At 47.1% G+C, this 23,842-nt stretch overlaps 1 protein-coding gene across 8 annotated transcripts in view; it reads left to right on the top strand.

Annotated features, from left to right (window-relative positions):
- LSAMP (limbic system-associated membrane protein) overlaps nt 1-23,842 on the top strand; it is a 958,106-nt gene that overhangs the window by 655,889 nt on the left and 278,375 nt on the right. For 6 of the 8 annotated variants that reach the window (XM_021398268.1, XM_021398227.1, XM_021398247.1 and 3 more), the window contains exon 2: nt 17,749-17,827. In XM_021398268.1, the coding sequence (XP_021253943.1) occupies nt 17,749-17,827 (79 nt within the window). Of the gene's footprint in view, nt 1-542; nt 562-17,159; nt 17,828-23,842 lie in introns of those variants that run through there. The other 2 variants (XM_021398298.1, XM_021398257.1) reach the window with 2 other exon arrangements.

Raw genomic sequence — 23,842 nt, forward strand, 5'->3', positions numbered from 1 at the left:
CCCATTTGCTCTATTTGCCTTCTTTCTATGTATTTCCAGTGTCTAGTTCCTCAACGCCAGCATGGTGTGCTATATGTAAATCTAAGATGCTTAAAAATCCAAGTCCTTCCACATGTGTACTCTGCTTTTTAGGGGAGAAGGTCTGCTATATAAAAACCCATGGTGCAGTAATATGGTATTGATTTCGATCAATACGAAGCAGAAAGATTTGCCCCGTCACTGCAGTTCCCACTCGGTTGTTGCCTAAGGATTAGGAGGCTTTTAAAGAGATAATGCACAGCTATTCTTCCTGTCCTGGAGAGAGCCTGATGCCTCTTCATGTGACTCAGCTGTAAAGCAGAGGAGACAGACACACAAGGAAAATGTGTCACCAGGACCTCGGGAGCCTCTTTTAGACTCTGTGATGCTGGCACAGTGACATCCACGTGATTGTCCTGCCTAAGCAAGGGAAAGGGCAGAGGGAAGAACACCATTTCTTCAGAGAGTTGCACAGAGAAGCAGCACAAGGGAAGTCTGAAGACTGTATATGGAGACCAAGTCCGTACTCTGAAGGGGCAATGGGTAATTTCAAGTTTTATCACTTAGTAGAGGCAGGAAATTAGGTTCTTTTGGAATTAATGTTGAAAATGTAATTTGGAGTTATCTAATAGCAGCTTGTGCATTTGGGGAAATCCTACCAGATGTTTTCAGTTAGTAAAGAAAAATCCAGCTGAATTCACACAGGTACTGGGGCAGGCAGTGCTTTCTTTCCTCCTCTGTGGTCAGCAGTCATAAGCCAGAGCCAGGCAGTGACAGGATAAGCCTGTTTGTCCAAATTGCCATGCAGTGGCTGAATTTCTGCCAGCCTTCCAGCAGGCCTCTACTTCCCTATGTCCAGGATCAGGCCCACACTAAAGGTTTTCTTCCAGAGCACAAGTTCTGTGGTCCTGTAAGCTTCTTGCCAAGAATGCTTATTGGGGAGTGAAGAGATAGGAAGTACGTTGCAGCAGTGTCAGCATTTTGTTAACTTCAGCTGGGTTGGCCAGCAGAGCTCAACCTTTCTATCTTTCTCAAGGGAGCTTTGAGGTGAAACTGTCTTTGGGGCATGTATTAACAGCCTAATGAAAACAAGGCAAGCTGACTCCAACATCTGGTAAGCACAATGGTGGGAAGTAGCCTAAGATATAACTGATTTTTAGTACATCGTGGAAACATACTGCTGTATTTGTGGTAAGCTGGTAAAATACATTAGCTAGTTAAATGTGTATTCTTTGCATTTCCTAAATCCCATTATGGACAATGCAAGTAAGAGTAATTTTCTCAGAAGATCATCTATACCAAGTTAAAATCCTAAATACAGTCCTTATTCCTTTCTTTTTAAGAAGGTAAATCTTACCCTGAGCTTCCTGTATTTCCTTTTGAGGAAGGCTAGTGGGGGAATAAAAAGAGTATTTTATATTGTTTTTCTTTTTTATTTCTCATTGCTTATATTCCAAATCTTGTTGAAAAATCAGAAAGCATTAATCATTTCTCTAGCTGGTCTAAGACAAAAGGAGAGAATGTACTTTCATAGGTTCTCTGAGTAATGCCTCATGTTTTGTTTTGTTTTCTGAAACACTTTCAGGTCTTAAACTTTATTACCCTTTACCTTAACTTTCCAAAGTCTTCTATTCTGACTTACTATTAATGTGACTTAATTGCTGTAGTTGCCAGATGAGTCGTCAAAACAGCTTTGCATCTTTCTGGCCGATGCTAGAATTTGACATTCTCTTTTGTGCCGGTAAAATCGTCTGGGGAGATGAGAGCTATAACCTGCTGGGGAAAGTTATCCTTAACTGCTGGATTCAGGGAATCAGACAAAGTTGAGCAGCTTGCACATTGTTTTTGGGCTTGCCATTAGAGCTTCATTAGCTCCATAATCATATTCCAATTACAAAATATGTCTCTCTGTATACTCAACCCCATCCATCTCCCATACAGCTATCCAAACACATGGCAGCTTTATGGAAGGATATTACAGGAGCCAGAAACACGCAACCTCTGTTTCACTTTGTGAAAGCACTTGAGTCAACTGTCAGGAATCAAGGGTCACCTGCCCAGTAGTGGTGACATCCTCAGTCTTTCTGTTACATGTGATAACTAAAAGCAAAATGCCTTGTTCCCCAGTCATCAAGACACTGACTCTTTCCTGGCTAATGTGCTTAAACAGTGTATTTTAAGATTGACTCTTGGGTGTGAGGAGATCTTTCAAGAGCTTCAGAATTATTCTGGATATTATAAGGAAAACTTGCTGTCTTGGTGAAACACATGTTCCTGTCCTGGGTCAACAGTGCAGCTTGCAGTGGGGCATGTCCCAGCCATCTGTACCATACCCCTCAGCCCAGTATCTGAGACTGCATAACTGTATTGGGTACCAAAGGGAGGGTCCTGATTTTCTACAGAGACATGATTAAGGTCTCCTTAGCGATGAAAACGAGTGTTGACCACGATGTCTGCAGGCTGTGTATCCGTTACCAGGGGGACTACCGATCCCCCAACCTCCAGTAATCTCCCCCAAGGTGCAAGTAGGCCACACCGCTTTGGTCCTGCTTGCACTTTCCAAGGCTGTTCTGTTTTATGGGTACAAGGTTCTAGGTTCTCAGGAGCAGGGAACAGAAGATTATTTTTATTGCTAGTTTGGGGTCTTACCCAATTATTAGTGTCCGTAATTTGGATCCTAAACGAGGAGGCCCATGTTGTCTCTAGTGTCTTCAAGGGGCTGGGTCTGCTATCTCTGGGCCTTTCATTCAGGTCCCGCAGGGTTTTGTAGAGTCTCTTTGTCCACTCCTGCAGGGACTGAGTCTGTCTTCAGGGCAGCCTTAAGAATACCATTATAGTGTTCAGTAAGGACTGCCCCCGTTGGATTATGTGGTGCGTGGAATCACCGCTCAATGTTGTTTTCTTCTGTCCAGCATCGTACCATTGCACCAGTGAAACAAGTCTCTTGGTTGCTCTCAGTGACTTGAGATGTCCCATAGGCAGCCGTCAACTTGGTGAGTGCCTTGATGGTATAGCCTGGTTTGCTCTTGGCACTGCATTAGCCCACTTGCTGTGTTGATGCAGATCAGGTATATCTTGCCCCCCTCAGACTGAGGGAGGGGCCCATTGTAATTGACCTGCCACTGCTGGAGAGGATTGTGTCCTCTAGCAAGATGGGCTGTTGTTCTGGGCAATGATCTCGGCCTCATCCGACAAGCATTGCAGTCTCAGCATGCCTGAACAATGTCAGACAGTTGTAAGGGCAGCCCGCATGCCTTAACAGCTGTCCACATTGTCTTTTGTCTGGCATGCCGCAGATTCTGATGTAACCAGTGGGCATTGTTCTTGGATGGTGAATCTTCAGTCCATCAGACCAGAGCCAATGTGTCAGCTTTGTTATTTCCTGGTGACTGTAGAGGCTGGTAGCCAGAAACGTGGTAGACATGTATGGTCCTGTGTTTAACCACACTCCATATGTCTAATGGCATATCTCTGCCCCAGACTGGTCAGGCATCAGTAGTCCATTCCTGGGTGGCCCACTGTGCAATCCAAAGAGTGAGCCCCCAGTACACAGCCCAGCTATCTGTGCAGATGTTCAGGATACCGTCACCGGGTTCCTTGGTTATAACCATCCACACAGCTAGCAGTTCTGCCCATTGGCTACTCTGACCATCCCCCTCTTCAAACCAGATTGTGCCAGTGGTGGGATGGTATGCCACTGCTCTCTGCTTGCTTGAGTTGCCCTTGCTGGACCCATTTGTATACCAGGCATCTTCAGGAATGGGATATTTCCCTTCCTGAATGGGACACTTCTCTGGTGAAGCAACCATTGTCTCTTCTGGCACATCACTGTGATATGTCACCAGGCCTAGGATCTTCTGGAGCTCTTCTTTCAACAGTGACAGACTACTCCTCTAGCTGAGATAGGTGACCCGTTGTACCACTATCTGTGCTTGGGCCTCCCCTGTCTTAGGAAGGTGGATCAGATCTTTCACCCACCCCTGAAATTTGGCAAGGTCATCTTAACTATAACATCAGCTGTTTGGGTTAGTGGCTCTACTGCCTGTAACGTGGAGTAGGCAGCCGATAACTGTTTTTCCATCATACTATACCTCTCTTCTGCTCCATACCAGACCTGAGACCAGAACCCAGCTGTGGTTGGAACGGAATTTTGGTGCTCCCACAGGCCCCAGCTGAACCTGTCCTGAGTTACATGGGCATCTAGTTCGCCAGGAAGGGTAGGATCGAATACACCCAGCACCTGGGCCTGATTAACAGCTAGTTTTGCTTACTGGAAGGACTCTTGTTCTGTTCTCCCCCAGTCCCAGTTTTGGCCTTTCTTTGTGAGCTGATACAAAGGCCTCAGCAGCTGCACTAAGTAGGATATAAAGGATTGCCAGTATCCCAATATACCCAAAAGTTCTTGCAGCTGCCTTGGCACAGTATGGACTGGGAACACCTGAACCTTGTCTGTTATCGCACTGGGTAGTACTTTGGTCTTTCCCAACCAAACTACACCCAGGAATTTCACAGATAGGCCTGGTCCTTGCACCTTCTGAGGGTTTATAGCCCACCCTTTTTCTTGTAGATAGGCTGAGAATGAATCTACTGCCTTTCCTAATGCATCCAGTGAGTCAGATGTCAGCACGAGATCATCAGTATGGTGGTACAGTTTGATGTTATTGGGTTTATTCCAGCATGCTAGGTCATGTGCCACTAGGTTATGACAGTATGTAGGTGAGTGCACATACCCTTGTGGAAGGTCCACTGCCTGCCTCCCCGTGTAGACTGATCTTTTGATTCTCCATGGATAGGAATACTGAAGAATGCATTTGCCAAGTCTAGGACACAATGGTAGGTTGCATGAATGGGTGGCATGACCTTAATTAATTCTCAATCCACTGTCATTCTCTATGTGTCGTCTGACTTCTGTACTGGCCATATGGGGGAATTATATAGGCTATGTGCAGGTCTTATGAATCCTAGTTTTTCTAGTTCCTACACCATTCTTGAGATTTCCTCTTGAAAATGTCAATCGCTGTTTCAAACTGTGACTTAGCATTTCCACTACAAAGATCATAGAGCTTAAAACTTGGTGGGTTCTTTTTTCAGTTATCTTAGTAGGTTGGAATATCATATATGCCGATCTTACCTCATAGAACATGATGATGTCATATACCCTTTCCACAACAAAGTGTACCCCGTCCCTCCCTCCTCCGAGTTTCTTTTCTTATGTGCTTGCAGTGCCTGGGGCATCACTCACAGCTCTGCTGTGCTGGGTAAGTTAGAGTGGGGAGAGTTCACTCTGTAGTGAAACTTAAATCTTGTGAGCAACTCTCCATGCCAGCAACAGCAAGCCACATTTTCAGTTCAAAGATTTAAGCCCTAACACGTTACCTATCACCCTATATGTAAAATAGAACTCTTGCTTTTTGGAGCTTTCTTATTGCAAAGCATTGAAGGACTGTAACCATGTTATATATCAAGTGTTGATTTCCTCCAGATTCCTTTGGATATTTTTGAGTACTCATGGTCTTTCTATGCTTCAGTCAACAGTGCTTCATTTGTACAGTGGCATAGAGAGGGCTGTGCGGTGTGGAGGCCTTATCAGAGTCCATCTTGGAAGGACTTAAAAGCAGCAGGGGCTATTGAGAGGCTTTTCTTTTACCTGTGTAAACATCTGCATGACTGCTGTTTTGCTGATAGAATTATACTCTTCATTTGCAGCAATATATTTATGGATATGAAATAGTGATTTAACAAAGCTTAATTTTAAATAAGACAGTGACTCAATAAGACTTAAGATGGCAAGGTACGCTTGATTCTTCACAGAGGACAGAGTTAAACATACTCATCCAGGAAGATCATTCTGTTGAATCATGAGGTTCAGATTGGGCCCCTTTGTTTCTGAACTCCTTCAACCAAATCAGCAAGGAGCCTAGGTACGGTTGATAAAACTCCTAGTCCCAGACTTTGTCAACATTTGAGGTCTAAAGGATTATATGTGCACAGTTAATCTAAGATACCATCTTAGCAGAACTTAGGAAGTTTAGCAAGCTATTAGTCACTTACCGAGGACCTGTCACAGCAAGGATTCTCTTGATGTCAAGGCGTAAGGAATCTCTGCAGTATAGACATAACCTCAAGAGGCATTCCTACTCAAGGGGAGATAGTGTTGTACATCCCACTGTTGTATAGGAGAGCTCAGTGCGTTCCTGGGCTGCTCACTGTTTATGAGGTAAGATGATTGGCTCATAGTCCTATTTGCATACTGACCACAGATCATAGTTTCTTCCAAGTTTGACTTGAATCACACATTCACCAGCACCGTGGTCAGGTGAGTGCACTGCTCAAATTAGCCCTTAGCTATTGTGTTGTTGTCTGTCTTCCCCAAATCCACGTTGAGTGGAATGCAGCCATCATGACCCATCACATTCATTATGACTGCTGTTGATGTTTATTAACCGCTAAAGCTGGATACAGCAATCACGGCCACCTCTGGTGATTGTCACTTAAACAGGATTGCAGGAAATATAGATCAGGTTGCAGAGGGATGGGGGGAGCATACTATCACATGATATCAACATTAATTTATAGACATTATGTTTACCAAAATGCTTAAATTTCACTTCAATTCCAATTGCGGTTCCCTTAACTTCTGTGATAGTTGTGCAAATGTGTTTTGCATGATGGCTTACACTGTGAAGGCATGGGTCTGGTAGCATAAGCAATGTGGCTCAATTGGCAATTGTGTTTGCAGGTATCTCTTACTCACAGGTATCTCAGTCCTTCAGCTGTGGAAAAGAGGCTGAACATTTCGGTACGAGCAGTGCATCCTCAGTCCCATCATAGTTATAATGTGAACAAGTCACCAGCTTTTCATGAGGCACTCATCAAACATCAGTAAAGGACAGATTTGTTTAGGAAGTTCTTGAGTAATGATGGAGGTGATCTGCATGACATACGTTGCTTGTGGCTAGGAGCTTTATTAGTTTGGCCTCTTGGTGTTTCCTTATTGATTGAGTTACAGCAGTAACACATAACAATTCATAATTACAGCATATTTGGCTACCAAAGATATTTCACTGTGGAATAATTTCATGTACCGTGTTTGTCAGGGACGTGCAGAGAGTTTGTTTGAAGTCAGTGGGAGAAACTTTTCATTAAACTATACTCTATTGTGTCCTTCAGTAGAGAGGAGAAATGGAAAATACCTGGAATTCATCCGGACAGTCAAATCTGTCTCAACCTCCTCTTTCCTACTAGCTGAAAATTCCCTTTCTCCTTAGTGGATGCTTAACAGATCATCTTGTAAGGTCCTCATTTGCTTCTTGGCACTAGAGGATTGGCCCAGATGGTGACAGGACAGACAGAGCGTGTAAGCACTGTTTATGGCATTAGATCTCTCAGGTGATTCCTTGGTATGTCCCAGGCATGCACTCAGTACAGAAATAATGCAAGGTTTGGGAGCATGGGAACCGTAAAACTATCTTCACCCTAGTCCTACCAGCAGCTGCCTTTCGCTTTTGCAACATATTCTTTTTCCTGTCATCCTCTGGGAATTTTATTTAATAAATACTGGCAGAGACCTAAACTATAGGTCTTTCTGTGGCATTTTACATCATCAGATTGAAGTTTCTTACTGATGGCCATACAATTGCTTTGGGTGCTGGGAAGCGTTTGGAGGGGAATGAATATGTTTTTAGAGCATTGTGCTTGCGATGCAAGGGAACTGGCCCTAAGGTCCCCACCAGGCTCTCACGTCATGCGATTCCCTGCAGACACACATGGGCAGAGAGGTGCTGTAAGGCCATTGGCTTCCCGCTGGCATTGGTCCTGGCATTCTTCTCTGCAGAAAGCATTTCTTGAATAGGGACCATAGTCTGAATGCTGCTTGCAGCTCTTATTGTGTTCTAATAATATCACACAAGAGACATGAAATAGCTTTGATCATAGGGAGTAAATGCCACCAAATATTCTTCTTCCTGAAGGAGAAGCCTTTTCCTTGCATCATTAAAAATTCATGTACAATAGCGACTTCATCTTTTCAGGACTTAGCTACGTTAGCAGATGAGGAGAGTGGGCAGGGATATCAGGGGATGCTGATGGACAGAATAGGGGTGTCCTCCCAGAGATGGAAGCAGTAGAAATATGCGCTTCATTTGCTTATGCCAGGTCTGTCAGAGGCTAGTCAGATTCACTGTTTGTTCTCCATTTTGATGAACAATGAATTTATGGGAAAATTGCTGTAATTCAGTCAAATGAATTTGAATTTGAAGGTATGCCTTCATTTCCATATTTGCTTTGCTCTTTCTGTGTTGTGATCATTCTCACCTCTCCTCACTGGTGACAGGACAAGGGGAAATGGCCTCAAGTTGCGCCAGAGGAGGTTTAGGTTGGATATCAGGAAAAAACTTCTTTACAGAAAGGGTTGTTAAGCACTGGAACAGGCTGCCCATGGAGGTGGTTGAGTCACCATCCCTGAATACGTTCAAAAACCTTTTGGATGTGGTGCTCAGGGACATGATTTAGCGGTGGGTTGTTAGGGTAGTATGGTTAGGTTGTGGTTGGACTTGATGATCTTCAAGGTCTTTTCCAACCTGAGCAATTCTGTGATTCTCTAGCCAAGAGGAATTTACAGGCAACAGGGTGAGAGTTGGATTCAGGAGGTGAATTTACAGCCCCAGTGAAATCAGTGGCAAAGCTCCATGTGATTCTATCAGGGCCAGGACTCCTCTAAAGGGCCTTTGACTGTCAAGATTGCTTTTGACATCTCAGACACTCTTAGAAGTTTTAAATGAGGAAAATCTTTGGGCTTTGGGCTTCTTCTGCTTCCAAACCTCATCAGATCAGTATGTTTTGAGTACTAGGACTTGTGCAGATAACTCCCTGCATTTGGCAGCATTTTCTTACCATGCCAAGCCTGTGATGGGCTTTCCTGCCAGCTCCTTTGTAGGAAGCACTCACCACACAGAAAGTACCTCTGCTAAAGGATTATTGCATTCACATGACTTTATGCAAAATGTTTGTCCTACCAACATTCCAAGTAAAAGCCGTCCATTACACAAATTCATGTCCTCCTCAGTTTCTCACTTCTGTCTGGCAATTGCAGGGCCATTCCTTGCAGTCAGAATGAATAAGGTGAAAGGGTCTTATGGGCAACATCTTTGACTTAGAGTAATCAGTGATAGGTATTCCCCAAGGATACCTGAGGCAGCCTCACCTACAAATGCTGTCAGTCTGGTATCTGGGGTTTGTTGACTAGTCCATTCGTATGTCAGAGGTTAAGTAATGAACAATGGAAATGGCCTGCTTAGAGCTCCTTCTCATCATCAGAGAGGTTTGGGGGGGCTTCTTATTTCATTACCCTGCTCCAGTCTGACCCAACTGTACGGGTGTTTGCACATCAACAGCCTTTGTCCAGGCAGCTGCCAGGGTGCTCTGTCTGACCTGCTCTTTGTCCTCCCCTGATCTCTGCCTGCAGGAAGAAGCTGGTGGGCTCACTGCGTTATCTAAAAACTGCTGGTGTGTTGTATAAATTAGGAAGGTAATGAAGTGTCACTGAAGGCCAGGATTTATGCACAAATCCTCAGGGGTTGCACAGGAAGCAGTGCTTCCGTTCCTTTTTGGGCTCTTGACCCTTTTGTTCACAAACCTCAGCAGGCTGCTGGATCTAACAGGTTTCTTGAGAGGAATAGATTGTTAGAAGGGATGTTTGGTGGCAGCATGGGGACAGGTAGAGTTCCAACAGCTGCCTGTGCCTCGCATGGAGAGCGCTCACCTGTTCTCAGACTGGAAGCCTTCAGAAAAGCTCCCAGGTCTCTGCTTTAAGGAGCTGTTTCAGGATGTGTGGGTCACTCATCCAACCCAGCTTTAGCAGTGTTGTAAGCAGGGCTTCAGAAAAGAATTTCTGTTCCCTCTGTGGGTACTGGATTGTCTGGTAGGTATTGCTTTACCTGAGCAGTTTTCAAGTATGCCCACCTTGGGGTTACTTTTGTTTATTCAAATTGATGAGTTTGGATGAGATTAAATCAGGGTGGTTGGGACAGACTGCTGCTGCCTCAAGCAGTGAGGCCTGTGGGCAATGCAGCTGTGCTGCTGCTACATCCGATCGCAGGATTGTGCCGGAAGCAGAGCGGAGCTGTCTGACAGGACCAGCTGTTGGAATTGCCACCAGCAGAATCCCTCCTCCCCTGGGGAGCTGTCTTATTCCTGCAGCTCTCAGTGGGTGAGTCCTCCTTCCCCCTTCCACTGCTACTTCTCCTTTCCCCATGCTTGGACTTGTTCACACTCCTGGCCCTACTTGCGTGCTGTCTGACCTTCATCCCCAGCATGGCGCTGGGAATTTGGTGTCCACCAGCTCTTGTGGAGGCTGTTGAGAGTGCCCTGTTTCACCTTCTTGGCACTGAGTGTTGGGGATGCATGGCAATGTATTTGACTAGGATCAAAAGTAGTACAAAGTGAGACTCAAACAGATACAACACTATTCTTAAGGGAGAGGGTTTCTAACTGCAGATGACTGTTTAGTCTAAGCAGGTAAAAGCATGATTAGATTCAGCGGCTGGATTGTAAAGGAAATAAGTTTGTGCTTAAAATAACATGAGAAATTCTTGACTTGGGGTGATAATTAATTATTAAAACCACTGATCTAGGATAGATCTTTGCAACGGGAGGTGTGTAAACCAAAGCTGGGCGCATTTCTTTAACAAGGTCCTCTGGCACCTTGGCACAACCAGTGGCTGTGGCTTCTTGCCAAGAGAAGTGGGTGAATTTCCATGGCTTGGGGCAGGCAGCTGGACAGGGCTATAAAACCTATAAATAGAGCTGTCCCTGACAGAAACAGGACATGGATGCAACATAGAAAAGGGTGAGAAACTTGAAAATATCGGGATGAGAAGACGGGAGAAAAAAGCAGAGAAGAAGTGATGCAGAGGTATCCCTGATTTGCAGCTTGTAAGAATGGTACTGAGTCTGTGAGACAGTTCTCCTGGCTTGTCATCTTGAAAATCTGGACATTTTAGGAATATGTTTTCCTTCTTTTCAGATCTGAATGCAGTGAAATTATGTCAAGTGTTTTCAGAACCATGAATTTCAGGCAGATTGTAATTTCAGAGGGACCCTTCTCCAAATTTCTGCATTCAAATTTATCTCCTTGCTTGTTGTATGTGAGGTTTTCTTGACAGTACCTGCTGTCCTGATGGCATCACAAATCTTCAGAATCTTTCTTGTCTCGCTGAAGGCCTCAGTTTAAGTTTCATAAAAACTATGTGGGAGCTTCTGTAATGGACGAGAAAAAGCATGGCACAACAGCCTGCTGTACTCTATTCGTCACAATAAAATTAATTCTCTGGTGATGATGAATGTATAGCATGTATCATTTCAGAAAGACTAGGGAGCTCTGTTCCGAATCATCACTGTCAGAATGATTATTCTCATCCATTAGTATTGTGTGGAGAGCTCCATGCTGGCTCAGGTCACTGAATTTAGAGCAAGGCTCAGCAGAATGGGTTTTACCACTTCTTAGCTGTACGGGATTCCTATCTGCTGTGATCACAACATCCTTTGCTGTGGCCAGACAGTCATTTGGGGGGTCTGTTAATGAATGTGTTAAGAAACACATCACAAACTTGCCCTGCATGTTCTGTAGATTGTAGCTTGCGGGGACTTTTTTATTGCATTGTCAGATCCTCTTACAGTCTGTGGTGCTTCATCTTTTGAATACCATCAAAAACTAGTGGTTTACTGGGATCTGCATTATGAGGCTGGAAATTATGACATGCCCCAAGAGATATGACAGTTTTATATGGTTAAATTAGGCATCTGCTCTGAGTTGTCCTCAAGAGAAGATTATCTCTCTGAGGGCAGAGGGAGATTAGCCTTTTAGCCTTTGTGAATTCCTCATTAAGTGATTTGCCCAAAGTCACAGAGCAAATTGGGGCTGGAGGCCTCCCAAGTCCTAGGACCTCCCAACCTCAGGGTCATCTTTCTGCTTATATGTTGAGTGGGACTTTTAACTACTTTAGCATCCTTCTGTGAAGCCAATCCTAGTTACTTCTGTTGGGGCTGTAGATCTTGACCAGCACAGGGAGGGATGTTCTGGGAGGACACCGAGCCTACACAGACAGAGCTGCTGCCTTTCCAGGCATTTTTACAGGAAGTGAAGTGTTTCAGGCTCCACCTGACTCATCAAGTGTTACTTGACAAGAGTAAAGCCATGATTTCCTTCCCAAACATATAAAAGCAAAGAGAGCATATGTCGCATCCTTGTAAGAAATGCCAGAGCTGGGCTCAGCTCTCTCCCTGCTTCCTAAGCCATGAAGGGGAATGCCCTGGGAGGGCAGAGCAGGCTGCTGCCCAGTGGGTCTGCAACCTTGGTGTGCAGGTGGGGTTTAACTAAACAACTTCTAACAAAAATGGAAGCTCTCCCAGTTTCTCATTCCTCAGAAGTAGGAAGGACCTGTTACCAATGACTTTGTAGTTCTACAAGCACATGCTGTGGTAGCAACCAGTAATTAAGGCCACAAACCAGTTGTGACGCTAATTCTTTAATGCCACTCAATCATATCCTGCTGAGAAAAGGCTGCTGTTCTCCTCCTGTCTAAGCTTTGGATTTGGTCTTTAACTAAAGGTGAATCTTTCTGAGCACGAGTACAAATCCATTTAGCCAATTGAACAAGGTTTTCTCTTTCGAAGGTGGTAACAGTTTTCAACCCAGGCAGTGCAGAAGCAAAGGAACTTTGAAACTCAAGGCCTTCCATTTAGCTGGTGGAAATCAGGATAGCTTTTCAGCTGTGGGGGTGATATGTCAACTTAGGGCAACTCAGAACCTGGATCTTGGCCTCTAAATTGTCCATGTGGAAGTGATCAATTGTGAAGCCAGATCAATGACACAATAAAGAGGTTACAAATTGGTGAAAATCACTAGTGCTCTTGTACAGGAGGAGGTTACGTTACAGCTCAGTGACCACACTTAAGGGTGTTGTGCACGTGCACGTTATCATCCACAGTTACGACCTACCTGTGACTGCTCTGGATGCGCTAAATCCTTCTGTCTGATGAGGTCCTTAGTTCAGGGGAAGCTTGTTCTGGTTACTGTAAGTGTCCTGATGTGTGTCTCAGGCCTAAGCTGGCTCTGATTTTCAGATTCAAAAGCCAGACTGATTTATAGATTTGCAAAACAGTCATAACAAGCCAGCTTTTCTTAAAATAAAGCACATGCTGAAAGTGTTATTACTAGTATTTGAGCTATCATACACTTACATTTCCTCATATTGCAGAATGTTTCCATATAACCTGTCTTCTATAAGTGCCTTGGGGATATGAGTAAGTGGCATTAATGTTCCAGGCCCCATAGGATGAAGATTGGTAGGCGGTATCCTGCCCTCAGATTTTCTTCTTTTCAGCTTCCTCATGGAAATGTCCTCTCTTTCCAGCAGACTCTTTGGTCTGGTATAGATGGAGGCCACCATATCTGACAGGTACAACTGGAAGAATGGACCGAGCGCAGCCTAGGGGAACTCTCGTTGAGTGTGAAGAAAAAGGTGTTTAACATTCAAAGCCTATTTCTTCCTCGGTTTGCCTGTAGAGGCACCCACTGCACTCACAGGCTTTCCCCCCCTCTCTTTTAGTTCTGCTTCTCCTCCTCTTCTACTCTTTTGGCTCCCTGTAGCTCAGGAAGAAAAGGAGAGTTGAACACGGCTGCTTAAGGAAACGGATACTGCCCTTTGCCATCATGGCAGAAATGCGTGCAAGGAGGATGTGCAGGGGCAGGAAGCAGAGATCACCACTGCCCTGACACGGTTCCTTAATCTTCTTCCTCGTGAAACCCCTTTGCCTCTTCCCCATTCCTCTTTGTGACTCTTCTGCCAAAGCAACGCAATTGTATTTTCTCTGCACGGCTGAGGAGCTTTGAGCAGGCTCTGCTGCTGAGTACAGCAGTGTATCTTGACTAAACATGTTATAGCTCACAAAACATCATATGTTTTCTATCACCACTGTAGATACCCTAAATAAAGTCCCTAGGTGCTTGGACTCCGCTGGCAGAGCAATTATGCTGTCCCCTTGCAGCAATCGTGTGGGTCTTGACAGACTCTGAAGGCTCGTGTGAGCAGTTCTTTGCCTTGAGACACCTCAAATGCAGAAAAGCCCATCCCTATTTGTGGTCAAAGTCCATGCTTTTAGCTTCTGCTGGCTTTCCATCAGAAGCAGATGGTAGGAGGATGATGTGGTACCTGTAGGAGTGGGCTCATACTGCCTGTTCCATTCTGGTACTACTGCATATTGGAAACATTCGGCTTGACAGGCCAGACCTGACAGTTCTGCACCTTCCGAGTATTGGAAAATGGCATTAAAAAGTGGCCGTATGCATTTGTGGTGTACTTGGTCTGATTGTTTACCTGAATTTTCCCTCTAGATTTTAGACGGTAGGAAAGTCAGAAGGCAGACCTGCTGCTTTCATTATCAGCTTCCAGCAGGGGGAGATGAGTGTAGAGAGTAATTTCTTCCGGGAGCGCACGCAAAAAAACCCACGTTATTTATTTTCCTCATGAGGCTTTCTCCTAGGATCTGTGTGATTCTTGCTTGTTTGGACTTTTACGCTCAGGCAACCTCTTCCTTTTACTTCTGTATGTTTCTAAAAGCAAATAAGACTTACAGATTTCAGTGTTTTCCCAAGGTTTACAGGACCCTCAAGGGAATTTAATCCTTATCTCTCTCTTGATGATGATGATGATGATTAAATAGTTATGCTAGGGTGGCTCTAATGAGGATTGCATAAATGTCTGAGAAGATGAAGGCTTCACTCATACTTCCATCTCAGTGGAGGGGAGTCTCCACCTCTGCTGTAATGCAACTACATCATTGGGGGGCACTGCCAAGTACAGTCCCACCTCAAGTGAGGGTGTTACGGGGGTCTGGGGACAGGATTCCTGCCTTCTACCTCCCTGAACCCTCCTCTCTCACTGTCTATATAAAACATATTGGTGTCACTTTCCATGAAGTATATTTAACTAAGCATTAAATTTAGATTTAACTGGATAGTTATTGCCTCCTAAGTAAATACTCTGAGATAAGGAAATATTTAGTGAGCTCTAGCAGTTGGGTGGCAGATGCTTCTTGCATTACATAATAGTTAATCTTTGACAAATATGTTTTCCTTACTCCACTGGCATTTAATTTACATACAATAGATCTTATTAAATGTGGATGGAACATATATGGGAGACCTTTGTAAAACAGATCCATGCAAAGTTTTGATTTGCAAAGATGAGTGTGCTTCTAACATTAGTAACTTAGTATGGGACTGGGGCTTGTGCTCAAACTGTCCCAAGAGCCCAGAGGCATCTTCCTGATGCCCACTGCACCACGCCTGGGATGCCACCAGGGTGCTGGCATCTCTTTCCCTTGTACTTTCCATCTCATAGGGCAGCGGCTCTGAGTTGCTCAGCAGCACGGGCTTCTTCAGAGTGGTACCATTGTAGTGGTACCCTACAGCAGCTTGGAAACACCCAGTGTGTGGATGAACTGCCAAACACCTTCTCATTGCTCCCCTTCTCTGGTGCTATCCATACCATGTCTCTTGTAGGCAACTGTCTGCATCTGCTCGCTCCCTAGACTCGAATACAAAGCAGTCATCTCTTTTGCAACTGCTTGCATGACACTGGAAGAGTGGTGTCATGACCTTAGCCCTTAATTTGTGGGCTTTTAACACATGCAGAGATTGTTTAAGCACTCACAGACAGCACAGCCTTTCCATACCAAGACTGCAGGGGTTAGTTCCTAGGGGTTCAGGGAGGACTGCATGCATTCCTGGAAGAAGAAAATCAATAGAGGGCCATGAACTACAAAGACATTGCCACTGGCTTGGGACATGCCATAGCCACAGATCATTGGGAACTGGGGAAACACTCAGGGGCAGTCGCTGCACGCCTGCCTTGTGCTCGTGGTTGGCTCAGCGACAGGATGCAGGGCTGGCTGGACCTCTGATCTGATCCTGAGCCACCATTTGTATGGCTGGGGGCCGTTGCTTACATCCCCCCAGGTTTGGGTCTGATGTATCCTCAGGAGTCCTCAAACCACCTGTCCCCTCTCTGCCCTCTGTTTCGGCCACAGAAGGGTTATGCTGGCCGAACATTCCTAGGAGCAGTCCTCCATCCCTCCCTCTCGCAGAGGGGAGCAGCAAGCCGGTGACAGCAGTAAGACACACGGCCTATTCCTCTCCGTTAATTTCATCTCTTTTCTCTCGCTCCGGTGCAGGGCCGGTGTGTGTGTGTGCTCCGAGAGCCTTCCCGGCGGGCAGCGCTGCTGCAGGGCTCGGTGCTCAGCTGCGGCTGCTGGCACGCGGGGAGGACAGGCTGAGCATTCACACTGCGGGCAGCTCAATACCAGCATTGTCCGCCCTCCGTCCCTCAAAGGCTGGGAAAAGGGGGGGGGGGGAGGGAAGGACCGAGCGAGCTGGGAGAGCTGGGAGGGAGGCGGAGGGAGCGATGTGGTACTGTTTATTTGGGGAGAGAAAGTCTGAGAGGGAAAAAGCACGGCTTGGGGCTGCAGGGGCAGTTGCCAGCGTTGCTCCTCCTGGTATCGGCGAGCTCAAAGCCAAGTTGTTTGCACTTCTGGCCGTGCTGCTTTGAACACACAGCTCCCTTCTCTCAGTATTTACTCCTGTGACCGTTCACCGTATTGTCCTCCATCCTCCGTACCCCGTTCCTAGGGCCTCCCTCCACCTGCCTCCCCCAGCCACCCCCGCCTGCCCTCAGCCTCGCCACCTCCCTTCCCAGCTCCCCATCCCTCCTTCCTTTCCCCCATCCTGCTTCCATCCTCCCTTTCCCCTCCTGTCCCCAGCCTTCCTCCTCCTCTTCCCACTCTCCCAGCTCGCCATCGCCTTTCTCCTTCCCGGGCTCTCTCCGCTCACGCACACACGCGCCCATTCCCGGCCAGTCCCAGCGCGGAAGCCCGGTCCCCGGGATGGGGACATCCTCCCCAGCTCGGGGCATGGGGCCGGGGACGCAGCCGCTCCCTTCCCGCTCTCGCTCGAGCCGCGCAGCCGAGCCGCCGTCCTCGTCTCACGAGTGCGGCTCCCTCCCTCCTCCTCCTCCTCCTCCTCCTCCTCCTCCTCCTCTCCCTCTCCCTCCTCCTCCTCTCCCTCCTCCCTCGCTCGCTCCGCCTGGGAAAGTGGGTTAGGAAGGGAGCTGGGAGCTGCACAGCCACGCACCGGAGCGGGACCGGCCAGGCGCGCAGCCGGCGGCACGAGAGCTGCGCTCTTCTCCTTTTTTTTTTCACCTCTCCCCATCGCTCCAGACGGGTTGATTTAATTGTTGTTGGTTTTTTGAATGATTTTGCCGCCTGAGTTTTCCGTCGTTTTGATCTGCCTCTCTGACACGCGCACGCTCCTCTCTTTCTTTTTCCCTCTCTTTTCCTTCGCTGAAGGTTGTGCTCAGACTTTTTTTGGAAAGCCTTAAAAAGAGCAAAGAGAGGGGAAGAAGCCGGCGAGCGACCGAAACGAGCACGAGAAAGTGGCAGCTTGAGGGCTGTGAAATCACCTCCCCTTTCCGGGGCTGTCAGTCAGAGCGAGAGTTGTACATTATTATTACTGTTTTTCTTTCTCCATCCATCCATCCATCCACACAACACGCGCAGAGAGAGACGAGTGCAGGCAGCGAAACTCACCGAGACCAGCCATGGTAGCGAGGGCTCAGCCTGATCGGAAACAATTACCACTGGTCCTACTGAGATTGCTCTGCCTTCTCCCCACAGGGCTGCCAGTCCGCAGCGTGGATTTTACCCGCGGCACCGATAACATCACCGTGAGGCAGGGGGACACAGCCATCCTCAGGTAGGGCGTTCTGCCAACTTTTCCTTTTCCGTGTGCGTGCCTGTGCTGCCGTGCTTGCGATGTGTGGATGTAATACCCTGTGCATGCCTGCCTCCGCGAGTGTTGTTTTACCTCCCGAACCGTGGTAACGGCAGCTGCTGCGAGCAGGCTCAGCGTGTGGGTCTGTGCCTTCGCATGGAAACGCTGCGAAGCTTTTGAAAGCCTCTCCCAACTGCTCTCCTCTGCTCTGGATCAAAAGAATTTCAGCGGGGAAAGATGTGGTTGTGTGAGTCTGCCTCTCACCAGTGTGCGTTCGCCGCCAGCCCCGCGGTGTCAATGGAGAGAGCGAAAGGGATCCAGCTGTGCTTGCCAGATGTTCCGCTGACTATCCCACGCCTCTGGTTGTACCTTTGCAGAAACTTTATCCCCGGTTCTGCGGGAACTCTCGGGCAAGTTCTTGTGGGAAACTCTGGCTTTTGATTTTATTTATTTATTTTTGCGCCCGGAAGGGAGCGGAAATGGATACAGGAGCGGGAAGGCTCCTGTAGGAAGGAGGGAAGGAGAATAAACAGTGGGAGAGCTTTGGTGTCCCCGCGGCACACATCTCACTCACTGCACTGGGTCCTTCGCAGGGCTTGGTGAGTGGGTGTTTGCTGTGCCTGTGTCTGAGCAGCTGGGAGGAGGGTGTCTCTGCACACCAAGCCGTGTTTGCTGGCAGCGTTGAGCACTGTATTTCCCTATCCGTCGTGTGGGTTTTCTGGCAGTAGTTCTGTGGCTTTTGGTTCAGAGCATCTCCAGTAGCTGAGAGCCGCTCATCTCTTTCCTGTGGGTTTGTTTGTCGAATTCTGCCTTGCTCAACTTACCTGCAGTGGGTTCCCTACCCAAGGAAAATGCTGTGTGTGTGCCCGCGCTGTATATTATGGCTATAAAACTACTGGACGTTAACATGAAATAAAGTCTGTAATCTGTGTGAGGAGCTGATAGTGCACAAACCCTGAAGCACCAAGGGAGCAATTCCCCAGCAAAGCAAGCAGCAGCCGCCTCAAAGTTTTCTTTCTCTTCCTCTGAAATAAATCCTGCTAGATGCCACCAAACAGCCTGCAGCGTGATCCCCTGTGTCCTGCATCCCTCCCAGTTAATGATAGAGGGTGTGTGAGCCAGCAAGATGGGATCGGGGACGGAGGATGCTAGGAGAAGGATGTGTGTGTGTGTCTGCGTATCGCTTCCCTCAGCCCCCGTGTGCTGGCTTGTTTTGATCCTGGAATATCCGTTCACAGCTTCCATTCCCCAGCTCTCCAGACTTGTTAACTCGCGTGTAAGATTTATCCACACAGAGTAATAGGATTTACAGAGTAATTCATCTGCCTTGCATACACGATGGAAGGGGTTTAGAGGCGACATGGTAAACACCTAACAAGGGGTGTTGCCTCCGACTCCGGGCTCCTCTCCCTTCCACTCAGTAGCAATTTGTATATCCCATTAACCCTTTTCTGGTGGAACTCTCGGCTGACTCATCCCATTTTTTAAAGGCAAATCCCTTCCATCAGTCCTTGGCTTTAGTCAGTCAGATGTCTGCAGCTGTTGTCCCAAACATATGCCAACAAACAAGTCACTAAGCTCACTTGCACAGCTAGGGGTCACGGGATTTCCATTTCCCACTTAACCTTGGAGCTTTGAAGTTTATCTAAACACTGTGTGCTGAAGCTGCGTTTGCAGCGCATGCAGGCTGAGGGGATGGTGGGGATGCTGCCTGCATATGCTGCCTGCAAAGCGTTCTGTCAGCAAGCTGAGCAGGGTGACAGGGAGTGTACCTGGGAGAGTGGGTCTGGGGTGCATACGTGTGTGTGGAGAGAGTGCCTTGCCAGTGTTAGTCAGGCACTAAAATACAACATCTGAATAACGAGACCCAGCTGTGTCAGCCAGATGTGTGCCAAGTGGGACAGTTGGTGGGAGCAGCACGCCTCCCAGCCCTGCAACTGCAGCACCAGGTAGTACGGTGCTCCTGGCAGGATGTGCTTCCGTCACAGGTCAGCATGGATGGTGCTTGCCCTCCCCTGACTGCCTCGCTAAGCTCCTTAAGCAGCTCTGGCAGAGTGTGCACGTCTCGTGTTTCTGAGGAAGGGAGGTTGTCTCCCCCCTTTTCCCCAGGACTAGCCCCATGTTTCTGGGACTTTTTGGTCCTTGCTTCAGAGGAGGAGCTGCAGCTGGGAGATGGGATGTCAGGCTGCCGAAGGAGGGGGTTTCCTCTGTCCAGTCCACTCGAGGTCCTGCAGAATGACTTTAATTCCCTCAGTTTTAAAGCCTGACTCTCTTTGCTAGCTCCCCCCTCACCATCTTCCCTGCTGCTCCGAAACATAACTCACCATGACAGCCTTGTGTTTGGAAAACTCCCAGCATCTCACTCTCAGTGCCTACAGACCCACTGGTGACAACGCAAGGGGAAGAGCTAGATGGGGAAAAACTATTAGATGGTCTGTTCTGACCGTGCCCTGAGCAGATCTTTACTTCCACAGAGAGATAGGTCAGAGATTTCTGTACAGAGATCGTATCATCTCTTATATCTTTGTTACACATCTACTTCAGAGCGAGCATGTAGCAGCAGTTTACCAGCACACAGTAGCTCCAGCCTGAAAGTAGCTTGAAAGGAAAATGTAGGAGGGAATGAAAATGGTATGCAGTTGGAGAGAATTGAAGGCAACGTACATAACGATAATATTAGTAAAAACATTCTGTTCCTCTAAATTGTGGTGTGGAACATTCAGCGTGGCACGGAAGACAGGGTATTCTCAGTGCATCTGCTCCTCGGGGGCCTTACACATTTATATATGCTGTTGTGCTGGTAGGCGGAAGAATGGGTGGATGGACTAATGAAGGTGGAATGACTATGAAGGGGAGAAAAATATTTTCCTCTTGTAAGCCCTAATGTTCCTGAAGGAAGCCACTCCTCTGGAGCTTCATCTTCAGCTTGTTAGAATAAAATTATTCTGGGAAGTTTGAGTATGACTTTTTAAAGCTATGGCATTTAAATACTCCCTTGCTACGGACATTAGAAAAATGTTCCGAACGCTATACTGGCTCATCTCCTAAATGACCTGGCAGCAGGTTTGATTCATCTGTTGGCCTTGCTGAAGGTTGATGACTTTTAGCGATATTTTGGCATGGGGAAGTTAGTCAGGGAATTGCAGAGAGGGAGAATAAAAATAGTTTGTGATGGACTATCCACAGGGAAAAGGGTAATGATCGGCTCCTTAGAGTAGGGCTGGAAAGGGAGGAGCGGGCTGAAAGCTGTAAGAGGTGAGAAGGGCTGAGCAGAGCTGCTGGTGTTCGGCTTCGATCAGGAAGGTGAAATGGGATCTTTAGGAGACGATGCTGTACATCAGAGGCGCTGTCAGATTTAAGGGTTCATTTTTAACTCTGTCTTCAGCAAGTGAAGGAGAACACTGAACCTCAATTTGAGTACTGAGAGGGAATCGTGTAATTCCTGCCAATGCAGGATCAAATTCTGCTTCCGAGATCACGGCCATGAGGTTGTCAGGTTTCATATGCAACTTCCCTTCTTGACGTTAAAAAAAAAAAATCTCCAATGAACATGCAAAATATCACCCAAAATCAATTAAAACATGAAAAGAAAAACAAGGGCCAACCTCAGCCCTTCGTTCTGTTTGCCCACTTCCGCCTCATTTTTCCTGTAAGCACCGAGTGAGCAAAGGCAGGGGCGCAGCACTAGGGAGGGCATGAGAAACAGGAGGACCGTGGCTGAGCTGGGACATGTGTGGTAGTGCAGGGCAGCTGCTGAAAACTGAGGAAGCAGGGGACCATGTCACTGTGTTACATTTGGCCTTCAGGTAGAGTTGGAAGCTATTTAGTGATGGCGTCTGTGCTGTATAATCAGCACGCTCATCACCAGAGTGCTTTTACAGCACTGCTCTGAGGCTGTCAGCAGGACTCGCAGCTTGCCCAGTGCTTTTGGGTAGTCCTGGTACAGGGACTGATTTGGCTTTTTATGTCTTCCCAAATGGAGCTTGTTGCTAGCTGGAAACAAAGTGGGTCACATTCTAATTCCTATCCACTCAGTGACACCAGGACAAATCCAACAGAGTTCAAGGTCACTGCCAGAAATACCTTTGTTGTCTTTGGGGTAGTTTCCTGGGGACTGCCAGTGAAGAGACTCAAGTGACTCACACAGGGCCTAAGCTGCCGGGTGCTTCTCAGGTGATGCTAGGCCCCATGGGGAGCTGGGACCTGGAGGAGTCCAGAATCTGGCTCATGGTGTTTGAGTTTTTCCAAGCGTCAGCTTTTTGTCAGTCTGCTTCTGATGCACTAAGGAAAACTAACATTTAGCTGGGTGTCCAGTTTCCATTTTTACCAGGTATTTTTCAACAGTAGGAGGTTTCAGGCTGACAGCATGTACGGGAACTTTCATCCTAACAGGTAGTTTCTTCAAGTTCCGCGTGGCAGGATGGGCAGCATTGTCAGCAGTGGCAATGGCACTGTTTATGTATGTGATCCTGCAGTATGAGCAATTTCTGCTAACTCTGTTAGTGGCCTCCTGGTATTTTGCTGATGTTCCACGGGTAGAGCTGTGCGGAGGATAAAGGCACCTCAGGCCAAGCAGCAGCACAGCATCACGACAAAGCTTATGCCCTATACATCCATTTTAAAATAAAAGGAAAAGCTCTTCAGATTATACTTATAATTAGCATATGATTTATAACAGGGAGCACCGAGTTGAGCCCTTTACTACAAATGAGAATAGGCATGTTCAAAGGTATAATGCTACATAATAATACAGTCTCGGCGGTAAAATTGTAACCCTGCTTATTAGTGGTATTGTTGTGGCACTTAAGGCCACCGCTAAGTCGAGGCACCCTTTGTGTTAAGTGCCATGCGAGTGAAAGCAGGTCCCTGGCCATTAACTGGGATGGGCAGGGGCTGGGGGAGAGGGGGTGGCCCAGGGTGATGGGCCTGGTCCGGGGCTAACAGCCCAGCGACATCTCCATTAGGCTCAGCCACACCACAGCCCAGCAGACGTGACAAGCCAGGCTTCCCATGCACATCCCTCTCTTCTCTGGCGTACACTGCCTTTGTTATCCAATACAGTGTGTGCACGTCGAGAGGGTGTGTTGGGATCTGTGCGAAGGGGCTCATACTTTACTGATACTTTCCTTCAAAAAAACTTAAACTATAAAAAGAAGTATATAAATGCAGTAACAGATGATGTTGCAAAACTTCCAGGTCTGGCAGCAGATGGTGCCATTATATGAAGGCACACATGCGTACATAGATGTCTGTGTGTATACATATGATAAAGGGAATTGCGATACGTACGGGAGAGCAGTGTCTCTCCTTCTCGCGCATACACGTGCATACGCGCAACGTTACACACAGTGCACCCAGTGGGGAGTGTAATGCGGCTTCTTCCCCAAAGCAGGACAAACCCATTACAAACAAAGGTTGGATGGAAATTAGGAAAAGGTTCTTTTTTTTTTTTTTGGTGGAATTATGTATGTTCAATAACACCGTATGTACGATTTGCATTCAGAAAGATGGGGGAGGAGAGGCAGTATCAGACTGTATGGCTTTAACCTCCTCTCCTGAGCCTGCACGCGCACTTCAGTTTGCAGCTGAGTACCATATGCTTTCCTACGTAGCTGACATTAAAATTTATATAGTGGGATGTGTTACCTTTGGAGTGTCTCGGAGCCGGTACCTCTTCCACACCGCTCCCCTCCCCTGCAGGTCACAAGGAAAGATCGAGCCTTAAAATAGCTTGCAGTTACCGGAATTTGCAGTCTCGTAACTATAAGTTTTCAAAATATATATTACATGTACCTGCCCTTTCCTTCCAGACCCATAGGCTTCCGATTCTGACAGAGCTGCAGGGCCACCGCTCGCTGTGACGCAGCTGCAGGGCTCTGGCAGGCGCACTGCAAGGCTGGATTTAGCCATTTTCACCTCCTTGTGTTGTCCATCAAAATTCACTCTGGTTTGTGTGAACTCTGGCTCTCCTGGAGTAAGAGCAATGGAGGGCACAAA

This window comes from Numida meleagris, chromosome 1, assembly GCF_002078875.1.
Source record: "Numida meleagris isolate 19003 breed g44 Domestic line chromosome 1, NumMel1.0, whole genome shotgun sequence".
Lineage (NCBI taxonomy): Eukaryota > Metazoa > Chordata > Aves > Galliformes > Numididae > Numida > Numida meleagris.